The 14337-nt window shown below is 42.5% G+C and overlaps 1 protein-coding gene across 1 annotated transcript in view; it reads left to right on the top strand.

Annotated features, from left to right (window-relative positions):
• The window catches only part of Rad17 (Rad17 checkpoint clamp loader component), a 382411-nt gene that overhangs the window by 197708 nt on the left and 170366 nt on the right, over nt 1–14337 (top strand). Inside the window, exon 9 of the mRNA XM_090380952.1 lies at nt 5424–5532. Coding sequence (XP_090237078.1) covers nt 5424–5532 — 109 coding nt within the window. The remainder of the gene's footprint in view (nt 1–5423; nt 5533–14337) is intronic.

Genomic DNA, 14337 nt, shown 5'->3' on the forward strand with positions numbered 1-14337 from the left:
CCGACCTCCACAGACGAAAACAGTAGCAGCGAACAGGTCAAAAATCTAGTGGTCACAAAGTTGGCAGACGACTTCAGAGATACCAAAATAAAATCGGTAAGGAAGACCCGAAACGTAGGGATTATCATCGAGACTCAAACAAAAGAGGACGCAACAAAAATCCTACAAAATGAGAAGATTCAAACACTCGGACTTGAAGCCCTACACCCTAGACGCAAAGGACCTAGCATCAGAATATATAACCTCGACAATGATCTGACACCAACTGCTCTCCAGGAGGAACTGTATTACAGAAACCTCCAGCATGCACATCCGGAAGAAGAACCCGCCAACTTGATTATTCCCAAGTTCAAGACGAAAGCCAGAACAGGAAATGCTTACCACTGGGTCGTCGAGTTGTCACCAGCGGCCTGGGTCACGCTTAGCCAGACCGACAGAGTGTTTATAAACTGGGGCAGTCACCGCTTTAGGGAACACGTTGCTGTCCCTAAGTGTTTCAGATGCTGCCGGTTTGGGCATACCACTCATAAATACGATGAATATTTGTATTGACGATTTATTGTAAACTCTACTGACTTGGTTGTCGTGCCGGAGTATAAACAGAAAATTTATTTATTTATTTATACCTGTGCCCAAACCCAACCCACTTGTGGCCACTGTGCAGAACGTGGTCACGACTTCAACACATGTCCGAATAAAGACAAGCCGCCGACCTGTGTAAATTGCAAATTCCATAAACTACCAGCAGAGCACTCAGTTAGGGATAACGAATGTCCAGTGTACTGTAAAGCAAAGAGCACTTTCCAAATGAGACTAGATTATGGCCACATGCCCTAAATCCTATAACATCAACAGGGTTAAATTCATACAACTGAACGCACAACGGTCCAAAATAGTAGCGGCGCAGCTCACAAAGAAGGCGAACGAGGCAAATCTCGACATATTCCTCATCCAGGAGCCATATGCATATCGCAAGGAGGTCAGGGGTTACCCCCTGGCCTATAAGATAGTGCAGGATAACAGAGAAACACCCTGGGCCTGCATATTGATTCGGAATCCAAATATAACAGCAACAAAACTAACCAACTACTGCACATCCTGGGCTGCATGTGCCCATATTATCACGCCCCTGGGTGAATTTTATGCGGTATCGCTATACTGTCACCCAGGTGAAGATATACTACCAGTAACCAGATATCTGAGGAGCCTCCAGACAGACTTCCCAAACAGTAAAATTGTCGTGGGAGCGGATGTGAATTGCAGGTCCCCAGCGTGGTACAGCGAGACCACGGATAGACGTGGAGTACAGAACGGGGCAACAACTTGGAGACTACTTAGCAAATAGTCCGTACACAGTCCTCAACCGGCCAAACAATCTGGCAACGTTCTCTAGTTCGATGGGGGAGGCCACAATCGATGTCTCTCTGGCTACCAGATCCCTCGTTGGCCACCTAACATCGTGGACCGTCCAAGAAAGCTGGACCACGTCGGACCACAGGGCCATCACGTTTGAGCTCCAGCGCTCCCTTAGTCGACACCAAGCAGTGAGGCAGGCACAGCCAAGATATGCCATAGAGAAGGTGGATTGGCCACTCTTCCAAGCCACACTGACCACAGCAGCCCAATCGTTGAACATCATTGGACTCAGCCCGGATCAGCACCAGATCATGGTCGCTGGTCTCATCACTGAAGCTGCCAACACCTCTATCAAAAAGAAAAACCCAACCCCGGGGGCTGTACCCTGGTGGTCTCCAGAGCTACAGAGGCTTAGGCAGGAGGTGCACAGGAGAAGGAAACTCTTCCAGCGGGCAAGGCGCTCCCAGCCGGCAGCGGAAGTGGAGGCACTGAGACAGAACTTCCGAGATGCAAGGAACCTATACACGGCAACCATACGCCAGCGTAAGATGCGCAGTTGGGAACACCTTGTTTCTACCACTGGGAATGATAACCCCTGGGGTGTGGTATACAGAGTAACCACAAACAAACTCCCCAGGGGTGAGACCATACCAGCGACGAGGACACGGCAGGGTACTTATACCCAGACCTGGCAGGAAACAATTACTAACATCATGGATACCATGTTTCAAGACCATCTTGCCCCCTCTACCCCAGAGCAGATAACCCTCTGTGCAGACAATGAAACCTACTACACGACTGCAACAGAAGAACCTTTCACCAAACTTGAACTGGAAACAGCTGCCATGAGGATTAGAAACAAGAAGTCTCCTGGTTCTGATCTTTTGGAGCCAGAGATTGTCAAGAAAGCTGTCGAAACCATTCCAGAGGTGCTTCTCAATCTATACAACCACTGCCTCAAAGAAGGCCTGTTCCCCCAGGCCTGGAAAACTGCAAACTTGTGCCTCATTCCCAAAAGTCCCAACAAACAACTGGACCTTCCGGGGTCATACAGATCCATAGCACTGTTATCAGTCCTGAGCAAGCTCTTTGAGCACTTATTAAGAAACAGAATAGGGATCCACTACACTGCAGCCGGCTTGCAGTCACCCCGACAATATGGATTTAGGAAGGGATGCTCAACCTTGGATGTCCTGGAAAATATTACAAATGCTGCAACTACCTCAGATCAGAAATACTTTCTGGTCATAGCAATAGACTTTGCTGGGGCGTTTGACACTTGATGGTGGCCAAGCGTCCTGGCCCGACTCCGGAAAGCCAACCTACCATCAAATCTGTATCAAGTCATCAAATCCTACCTCTGTCGAATAGGTTCGTGACAGTCAGAGCACCATATTGTTCAGTAACAAGAGAAGTATTCAGAGGAGGCCCACAGGGCTCAATCCTGGGCCCACTCCTATGGAACTTGGTTCTAGATGGCTTTTTGAACCTGGAACTCGGCGACGTCATTCCCCTAGCCTATGCGGATGATGTGGTTCTGATGCTGCCTGGGGGATCTAGGGCGCAACTGGAGAACACCGCCAACAGAGCAATAGAAACTCTAGAGGACTGGGCTAACAATAATAACTTGAAGATCTCATCCTCGAAGACAAGATCTATATTATTAAAAGGAGCCCTAGACACCAGATGACCCCCTCAAATCAAGATACAAGGTAACACAATCAAGCTTACCACCGAATTAAAGCACCTTGGAGTCGTACTAGACAAAAACCTGAGCTTTACACCACATATAGTGCACTTACGGAAGAAAATTAGAGGATACTCCGCACTTTTTGCGCGAATCACACGCAAGGAATGGGGTTTGAGGAGGAAAACCCTCAGCCTCTACTATAAAGCTATTTTCCTGCCAGCGATTACATATGCTTCTGGAATATGGTATCGCAAGGCTACCACTGCAGTGAACCGGAAAAAATTGGAGACTACACAGCGACACATACTCTTAACCATCTCGAGAGCATGTAACACTGTAAGTACCCACGCACTCCAGGCTCTAACGGGATCCCTCCCTCTGGACCTGGAGATTGTTAAGCATGGGCTACTCTATCAACTGACCAAAGGCAGAACGGCAACATGCCTCGACTACACCATAGATCTGTCAAATGATCCCAAAGCAGAAAGGAGCCGTCTCTCCGCTTACCTCCAACAAACTTGGCAGGCCCACTGGGAGACCTCCAGCAAAGGTGCAATAACTAGAAAATTTCTACCCAACATACGGCTGGTATACCCGAATTATCCACCGTGGCTCTCACCAGGACTCTACACCACCTACCTGCTGACGGGACATGGGGCCATTAGAGACAAACTACAAGGATTTGGACTGAGTGATACACCGTTCTGCCTCTGTGGTGAACGTGAAACGTGGGAGCACCTAATGTACAGTTGCCCACTATATGAGGACCTCTATTGCAGGTTCATTACTAGAACACAGCTTAACCTCCGTAATCAAGAGGACGTCGCCATAACTGAAGTTGACACATACAAGGCATTCGCGCAGCTGGCCCAGGACCTCTTCACAAGGAGAAGGACGCTCCCACAGCCTCAACCACTGCAGTAAACAACCATGCTGTGCAGGCCAGCAGAATGTCTACACAATCACGGAAACCTTCCCAGATACTACCATGCAAGGGCTCAGAGAAATGATTGCAGCACATTGCTGCCACCTAGCCATATGGCGATCTGGGCTGGCAACCTTGACCAGCCTGCTTTCACTCCTATTCCTTGGCAGGGGGGGGAGATGGCTCGCTGTCTTCTCCTCCTCCTGCCATCCCCCTTTCCCTCTGGTGGTGCATGGGCATGCTCCACTGACTGCAGGGGCCATCTACCCTATCGGCCCCTTACTTCTGTTTCTTCCCCCCAGCCTTCAGTCGCCCTACCCTTCTCTTTGACTATACACCGCGAAAGCCCCACGCATACAAATTTAAATTAGCACCAAAATTATTGCCCGCCCCATTAGGCCTCTAGAACTTGTCATTTTAGCGTACAATCCCATGGTAATTTCGGGGAACAAACCCCACATACTAACTTAATAGCGATTTTGCAATTATACCACTGCGATTATCTATCTTTTTTTTTTTTTTTTTCTATAGGACCCAGCCGCTGAAATCCCAGGAAATTAGGCGGCGGGACCTGCCAGAGTATAATAAATTTCAAGGTACACCTGGCCAGCCTCCTCGTTGGCATAGTACGGACAACGTCGGGTCTCATCAGGGGCTCGACGGCCAATAGGCCAGAAGAACAATGGGCACAACATACTACACAACACATGATCCACACACTTTTAAATCTCTGGTCTTGACAGAGTACTGTCCCTCGATACAGCGAACACTCGCAGAGATGGGAGAAATTCCTGGTGCCGTTTGACCCTCAACATACTTTGTACTTTGTACTTGTACCTAAACATCAATGCTGACCAGATACACCCTTTCATGACAATGGTCTTCCCATCTGACAGTGCTGTCTTTCAGCAGGATAATGCGTCATGCTGCACCGCCGGGATTGTTGGAGACTGGTTCACAGAACATGAGGAAGGTATTGCCCTGGCCTCCAAATTCCCCAGACAATTTCAGGTATTGCCCTGGCCTCCAAATTCCCCAGACATTAATCCCATCGAACATCTGTGGTTTGTGTTGGAACAGCAACTCCGATCTGTGGCATCTCAACCATGGACATTACAGGAGTTAATTGGTACCAGATACCACAAGACACATTTAGAAATTTTGTAGCGTCCATGCCTCACTATGTACGGGCTGTTTTTGGCTACACGTGGAGGACCAACATCATATTAGGTAGGTGGTCATAATGTTTTGGCTCATCGGTGTATATATAGATTTTATTGCCTACAGAAATTCAAATCAAAACAAATTGACATTAACTAAAATTTTTCTTTTATTATTAGCCAGTTAATTTCGTTTCTAAATAGTTATATATATTCGGTTTAAAAAAAAAGAAAGAAAGAGGGGAAAACGAAAAAATCCAAAACTTTTTTTTTTTTTTTTGTTTCTCGCAAGATATTTGAAAAGTACAAGGCTTCTAAAGAAGAATTATTGAAAATAGCCTCTAGCAGTGCAGGAGATATAAGAAATGCCATAAATACACTGGAATTTGCATATAGTCACAGTAAGTATGAATAATATTATTGTTATCTATGTCTTTTAATCAAAAGCAATTGACTAATGTATTAAAGAAACAGCAGAGGCCATGAATGTAAATAAAACAAGTATTTCTTGAATTTGTTCTTTTGGGTGTCCCAATTGTAGTTAAGCATGTTCTAATAAATTGAATCGGCTTATTACCCTTACCCTTAGTTCCAAATCCATGGAACTCCACTTTAATCCACTAAAGGAAACTTCGGTCCACTTAAGGGAAAAGGATGCTAGAAGTTTATCAATAACTGAGAGAGAAGGAAAAGAGAAATTATTGAAAAACTTCTATCATCCTTTTCCTTCTCTCGCAGTTATTGATAAACTTCTAGCATCCTTTTCCCTTAAGGATGCTAGAAGTTTATCAATAACTGAGAGAGAAGGAAAAGAGAAATTATTGAAGCTAAACATAAAAAAGGTGCCTGTGGTGGATGGATCTATCTAATTATAGTAAGGGGAACAGCAAAGGAGGTAAGCCAACCCTTAGCTATAATTATGAGATCATCTTTTGGATTCGGGGAAATCCCTGTGGACTGGAGATCTGTGAATGTATCCCCAGTTCACAAAACGAGGATCAAAGGATCAATGTAATTACAGACCTGTTAGCTTAACTTCTGTTCCAAGAAAATAATAGTCACTGGTAAAAGAAGTAATGCAGAACCATCTAGACAGGAGTGCAGTTATATACTGCAGTCACACGATGGATTTGTTAAGTGATGATCTTGTGTGACCAATTTGATTGGATACTATGATGTAGTAACGAAGGAACTGGATGCAAAAAATAATTTTGATATCATATACTTGGATTTCAGGAAAGCTTTTGTTGCTGTTGCACATAAAAGACTGCTGTACAGATAAGAAGTGTGCCGTTAATGGATGTTGTTGTTGTTGCTGTTTGGTTTTGAGGAGCATTAGCAACTAAGGCCATATTGCTCCGGGAATATGCGGTGGTCATTCCCTGACCTTTCCACATACTTCGTATTTGGTGGTGACAGGCTCGAACCCCGGTCTAATCAAGAAGCGTGTGCTACGCACTGCTGCTCCTTCCCACCTGGCTACGGAGGTGCCTGCCGTTAATGGAAAGTTACTGTTATGGATAAAGGGATGTTGAATGGGAGAAGACATAGTGGTTATCAGTGGACCCACTCTTTGTAAACTAATGTTATTAGTGGAGTCCTCCGGGGTTTCATGCTGAGCCCATTGCTGTTTTCTATATTTATTAATGATAATGATGAAGGTATATGAGGCTTAATGTCTGAGTTTGCAGATAAAACTTAGACATTAAGGTGTGTTTGCAGATGAAACTTAGACATTAAGGCGTGTTTGCAGATGAAACTTAGACATTAATGGTTAATGACATTAATTAAGGTGTGCTATTGCAACAAGATCTAGAAAAATTAGGCAGAGAGGATGAGAAATGGCAATTGTATATAATATTGAAATAGTGACAAATGCAAGGTACTGCATATGCATAGCAGTAAACTCAGATTAATGTACCAACTCTTCGGTACTACACTCGTAGTGGAAAATGAAAAAGACTTGGGTAGTAGTTGTGTACAGTCTGGTATGAAGTTCTTGGGGCAGGGCAGACAGGCTGCCAGGACAGCTCATGGGATTTTGTCAATGGTATATACAGGAATTTTGCCAGAAGGAATAAGGAAGTGATTGTCCCATTGAAATAAGCCAATGGTTAGGCCTCATCTCAAGTACTGCATACAGATCTGGAGGCCTGTTGGAACAACAGAGTGCTCATGCCAAGAAAGGCCTCAGTTCTGCAAATTACAGCATCTAGAGACTAGGCACCTGCGGAGTGATCTGATTGAATTTTTAAGACTTCTTTGAATGGTTTGAGCATGCTCAATGCTGATTGCATTCTTCTTGTTGCAAAGACTACACACATGAGGGGCATAAATTCAAAATGAAGGATGATTGCAGGATAGATGTCTGGAAGTCTGCCTTCAGCCAGTGGGAGGTTGATTGTTGTAACAAACTTCCGTCTATTGTTGTGGGAGTGGGTAGTTTGAAAAAAATTCAAGGAAGTATTAAACAAATTATTGGAGGGGATGGACAGGTAATATGGCTGGTATTGGCTTTTATTTTATTCTTTTTTTTTTTTTTGCTGATGGTTTATAAGCTTACTTTCTTGCATCATTTGCCACTACTAAAACTGATACTCTTGTCCTAAGTGCCAAGTGATTTAGTGACCAGGTGATTTTCTAATGCAATGTTTAACATTTTTCCTAGTGAAAGTTCTAGTCTCTAACATGCTGCCATTCACTTGCAATGTATAATTCACTAGCAAATAGCAGAAACACATACTGCTATCCACTTTTTATCCTCTGTGTGGCAGAGTAGGAAATAGTAGTAGGAGTATATAAACAAATAAGGTATCTGAAAAGAACAGCAAAAAGTGCAAAAGAAACAAAACCTAAAATGAACCTAATTCTTCTTTCCCCATTATACATTCTACTGGTGTTCAACTCAGTAAGCTTTTGTCTTCTGCATTTTTCATCTAGAAAGTAAAGCAGAACAGTTACATAACTGAAATTTTAATAGAGACATGTAAACATGTGGGGAAATTGTGAATTAATTTGGAGGGCTGCAGACAGAGTTATTAATCCACATAAGATAATCAGCACTTCAAGAGGAATAATTTAAAGCCAAACCTCCTTGATGAAGACGTTTGACTTTAAATTATTCTGCTGTTGGAATCAACTGTATTCCAATAAGTCTCCTTCTGTTCGTCCTGGGATAGGGACTTTCTGCAATTGTGGGTATGGCATTCTAAGTGAACTTGACATCCCGCATATGCAGTGCCTGTTAGTTACAAGTAGTGTCCCCTCAGATGGCTCCATGGTGGGTAAGGTACCTAGGGCATTAGAAATTTTACTTTTACTCCTCTGAGAAATTTAAATCCCTTTTCTTCTTCTGGAGGACCCCACAACAAAGCTGCAAAAAGATTCAGAACAGACTATATGATATAATTGATACTACCTTTCCCTCATTATCCATTCCATCAGATCAGGAAAGTGTCATGCTTCTTCATCTAATAAGAATTAGAAGAGTTGGCAAAATCCCTAAAATCTGCAAAAAGACTCCAATTTGAAGATCTTTTAGTTGGAACCTCGTGTGAAACATGCCCAACAAATTCCGAAAGCCACATGAATACAGGGAATACCTATCTATGTAACCCTTATAAAACACTGAAATGCAGAACATTGAGTTGTAGAAGAGAACAGTTGGTGGATTTTTGGCTGCTGTAAAGAGAGAAGTATTTTTAATTTTTACCGTGTTCTTTGTTAATTAACATACTATATTGTGTTTTACAGAAATATTAAATAGGTTTAGTAGCATTCGTTAGCTTCTTATTTTGAATTTAACTAGCAATTTTTGGAAGTTACGACTCCTGGTGTTAGTGCCAATGTTGTTGAATTAGTTGCCATATTGTTGAATTAGCTGACATATTGTAGTCGATAAGAAATGGTCCTTGAGGTTGTCACAGACATTCTCTCAGATATGGCACACAAACTGTACTTGCTACCTGAGAGTCTAAAACTCTGATGGAACAGATATTCGGGTGACACTCAAGTCAAGTGGACCCAATTTCGGCGAAGTCCGGATGTTCTGTGACAGCCAAATCCTCTGCTTGCACCTTCATGACGGTGGGACTATTAGTAATCCTGGGTATATCTCCATGCACACAGTGGGTGACCACCCGGGTGTGACTAATGTGCCATAAAACTCTAAAGCAAACAAATCCAGGTGTGAACTAACGTAAGCAGGAGTCGAGGTGCCCCCTATGCCACCCCTCTATGTTACCAGGCAGTACTAGGTAGTAGATGACTCTCATCAACCAGTGCAATACCACCACTTTGCTTATTGGAGGCTTGAAGTGGTGGAACCCATGTTTAGTCTCCAGAGCTAAGTTCCGGTCAACCCTTCCCCATCTCTTCCATCGTGCAGCAGGCGCCTCCGTAGCCAGGTGAGAAGGAGCAGCACTGCGTAGCATATGCTTCTTGATTAGACTGGGATTCGAGCCCGCCACCACCAAATACTGAGGATGCAGAAAGGTAGGCGCCTCCGTAGCCAGGTGGGAAGGAGCAGCAGTGCGTAGCACATGCTTCTTGATTAGACCGGGGTTCTAGCCCGTCACCACCAAATACGGAGGATGCGGAAAGGTCAGGGAATGACCACCGCATATCCCAGAGCAATATGGCCTTAGTTGCTAATGTTCCTAAAAACCAAATAACAAACAAGCAGAAAGGTCAAGGGAATGACCTCCAGATATTCCCGGAGCAATATGGCCTTAGTTGCTAATGCTCCTAAAATCCAAATAACAACAACCATCGTGCAGTATGATTGATAACTTTTGAGGTTATGATAAACATCGTGGCGAGATCCAATCTTCCTTACATTTCAAGGGTACAGCTCTAAAACGGTATTCGCAGGCCGGCCTCTAGTTAGTACACCGGCCCGAATTTATTGGTAACTCTCTAGGAGGCTTCCGGATCAGCTAACGTATAATCTTGCTACCTCTACTCTGCCAGATAGTGACTGGAGGGAGTCCGCATAGTTTGTATGCAGGGGGACATTGTGAAGGCCATGTTATGTCAAGGATCTGGGTATATTCTTACTATGTGTACGCCATATCCAAAAATTTCATTACTTCATACGGCATGTCCCACACACTTTTTCTTACTATTGAATACACCATGAATTGTAAAACTAATAGAATAAGCTCATTTGCAAAAAGATCTAAACCTCCCAAACACTTCCTAATTTGTTTCGCACATATCTCAGTTCTAATCTCAACGATGTCCATTTCCACTTTCAGTCTGCCAAACCCCATGTACTGTTTCTGACAGAATCTCAGCTATTGGCTGATTCAACTACTGCTCATCTTAGTTGCCCAAATTATTCGCTGTATGATTCCTTTCGTCTCAAAGGTAGTACTTGTGCATATGTCCGTTCTGATATTCCCTGTCACACACTTGGTAATTTGCAATCTCCTCTTTTTGATCTTCTCTGGCTTAAAATCTCTCTACCTCATTGTGTCAAATTCATCTGTTGTCTCAACCTTCTCCCAACTCCACTAATCACTTGGAGCTCTTTGACTTCCTCCCTTTGCAACTTGACTTTCTCCAGTCCAACTTTCCTAACAGTGAGGTAATTTTCCTTGGTGATTTTAATGTTCACAACTCCAGCTAGCTTCTGTTTTCTAGTCACAGTGACCCAGCTGGTCGAGATGCTGAGGCTTTTGCAATTACTAATGACCTTGCACAGATTGTTCATTTACCTACAAGAATACCGGATAATCCTAATCATACAGCCAACATACTTGATGTTTTTCTCACAAACAACCCTTCTAAGTACACGGTCGAAGTGAGAGGTCCTTTAGGCACCTCAGATCACAACTTGGTGATTGTCTCATCTCCAATGGAGCCTTTATCTCATGGCTATTCCCAACCTCATATTGTTTGGCATTACAAGAATGCAAAATGGGATGATCTGCGAGATTTCTTTTCTTCTTTTCCTTGGTCGGATTACTGTTTCAAAACTTCTGATGTCAGCGTTTGCTCAGATCGTGTCAGTGCAATTATTCTTGCAGGAATAGAATCCTTTATCCTACACTCCACTTTAAAATCTCGTCCTTTATCTAAACCTTGGTTTTCCAATAAATGTGCTAAAGCTGTTCAAGAGAAGAACATTGCATATCATAATTGGCTTGTTTCTAATTCTTCAGTTTCATTTTCTGCCTACACCAAAGCTCGCAACAATTGTAAAGCAGTTATTAATCAGTCCAAACTAGAGTTTGAACAGGCTAAGAGTAGAAAACTTGCTTCTTGCCCTAATGGTAGCCGAGCATTCTGGTCCCTTGCCAGAGATATTGGCTGCAACTTTTGCCCATCTCCGCTCCCACCTCTGTCCAAACCAGATGGTTCTGTTGTCACTTCAGCCAAGGATGAAGGTGACCTGCTAGCATCCCATTTTTTTTCCAACTCATATATTAATGATCTTGGCAATGAGGTGGAACTGGATTAAGAAAATATGTGTGGACAACCAACAATGCAGGGAAGGAGAAATGCTACAAGTGGATCAATTTAACATTGACCTACTCCAGGACGACAGCATTAGAAACAACTTTACTCGAAGACTGGATTCTGCAATTAACATAGAGATAAAAGGTAATACTGAAGAAATCTACGAATATTTAAAAAATACTGTTAAAAAAATAGCTCATGAAATCCTAGGCAAAAAGAAGTGCCAAGGCCAAAAAAGACCTGGATTACAGAGAAAGTAGAGCTGCTGTAGAGGAAAAGAAACTTGCATATCAGAAATGGCTGGGTGATAGGAATGATGCATATAGGAGCATTTATGTTGAAAAAAATAAAATAGCCAATCGGTTGGTAGTAGAAGCGAAAAATGAAGAATGGGAAAGGAAATGCGCAACTATTAATAGCAAATTGGGCTTCAAGCAATCAGCGGAATCGTGGAAGGTCCTTAAAGATTTGAGAAAACAGAATAAACACAATGCTGGTTTGCAATTAATACCTCTGAAAGACTGGACGGAGTACTATGAAGGACTTTTAAAAGAAGACCGGACAGAGTTCAAGACAATGGAGGATTTTGGTGTAGAAGACTCGGGCTTAAAAGTTTCTGTTAGGGAAGTGGAACTCCTGTTGAAGGAAGGAAGGAAGGAAGGAATGGCAAATCACCTGGCCCTGGAGGAGTTTACATGGAACTTCTGAAATATGGAGGAAGAGGAGTGGCTGTTCTGATACAAAAACTGTTGAATAGTATACTGAGAGGAGAAGAAATACCGAAAGAAATGATAACAGGATATATTACATCAATTTATAAGAAGGGCGATCGGAAAAGCTGTTCAAATTACAGAGGAATATGCGTCCTGAACCCGCTGTTAAAGATCCTTGGAAAATGGATCAGGAACCATTTAGAAGCCCGAATCGAGGTATCAGAAGAACAAAGTGGTTTTTCAGCTGGGAGGTCATGTATAGATCATATCTGAACAGTACGACATATCCTTGAAAAATGCCAATCAAAAGGAAAAAAAAAATCTTTATGATTTTCATTGACCTTGGAAAGGCATATGACAGTGTTCCAAGAAAACTCTTATGGGAAGCACTGAAAGAGGCAAATATTGATGGACAACTGATTAACAAAATTATTAAGGCAATTTACAGGAATAATAAATGCAGAATTAAAGTGGGATCAGCTTTATCACCTGAATTCCACACTTCAAAAGGCTTATTACAAGGTTGTTGCATGTCACCAACACTTTTCAAAATTTATATTGGTCAAAAAAATGTAATAAAATGGGATTGCCGATTAATAAGAACACCTATATTCACAATTTACTTTTTGCCGATGATCAGGTGGTGATAGCACAAGACTTAGAAGATGCAAAGTATGCATGTCGTCAATTGTTTGAGGAATATAAACAATGGGGTCTAAAAATCAATTTTAGCAAGACTGAAATGTTGTCTTCAGGGCCAGGACACGTTCTAAATATTGCAGGTTTTAAAATCAAACAAGTCGATAAATTCAAATATTTAGGATCAATCTTACAAAGTGATGGATCATCCCAAGCAGAGATCAATAAGAGAATTACAGACGGCAGAAAGGCTATCGGCATGTTAAACTCTGTTCTGTGGAGCAAAAATATCCTAAATAAAACAAAGAAACTTATATTCAAACGATTGTACAAAGTCTTCTATTGTATGGAGCAGAAACGTGGACATTGAATAGGCGAGCGGAAAACAAATTGCTCTCCACAGAAATGGATTTTTGGAGACGCTCAGCAGGAACTTCTAGAAGAGACAGAAAATGGAATGAAGACATAAGAGAAAAAATGGAAGTGAAAAAGACTATTATTGACACCATCAAAGAAAAGCGTCTAACATGGTATGGACATGTAAAACGGATGCAAGAAAACAGATATCCAAAGGCTATGCTGGAATAGATACCTCCTGGAAGAAGGAGAAGAGGAAGACATAGGAGGACATGGATGGATGAATGGAGTACGGGAGTGCATGACAGCCCGAGGCTTAACCAACCAAGACACCTTGAGCCGCACTTTATGGCAGGAAAAAATTATTAACAAGAAATAACTTGTAGGCTTAGGAAACCCATTGTAAATGGAAACACTCCTCTTGAAGAAGAAGAAGGTAAAACACCTCCCACCATTCCCAACATGCTCCATTCAATGCCTCCTGTGGTCTTCCGTCAAAAGGATGTCAGAAGGATTTTGACGAATCTTGATGCCAAGAAAGCTTAAGGTCCCGATGGTATTTCTCCACTTGTTCTCAAAACCTGTGCTCCTGAACTTACTCCTATTCTATGCCGCCTTTTTTTACTTTCTTATTCCAAAAGTGTTTTTCCTTCTGCTTGGAAATTTGCTCATATCCAGCCAGTTCCTAAAAAGGGTGACAGATCCCTCCCATCCTGTTATCATCCCATTGCAATTACTTCTACTCTTTCTAAAGTAATGGAGAAATCAATTAACTGCCAACTCTTAAACTATCTAGAAACCTTCCATCTGATCAACGATTGCCAGTATGGATTCCATCAGTGTCGATCCACTGGTGATATTCTGGCACTATAATTAAAAAAAAAAAAAAAAAACTGTATGAATTATATCACAAATCTCCAAAAACTCTGCACAAATTAAGGATGATTGCTAAAGAACTTGATGCGGAAACTATAAAGATCGGTCTTGTGTTCGGGCTACGATGAACAGCTCATTGCTTGCAGACGGCAATAT

This window comes from Mastigoproctus giganteus, chromosome 9, assembly GCF_048544385.1.
Source record: "Mastigoproctus giganteus isolate SK-2022 chromosome 9, ASM4854438v1, whole genome shotgun sequence".
NCBI lineage: Eukaryota > Metazoa > Arthropoda > Arachnida > Uropygi > Thelyphonidae > Mastigoproctus > Mastigoproctus giganteus.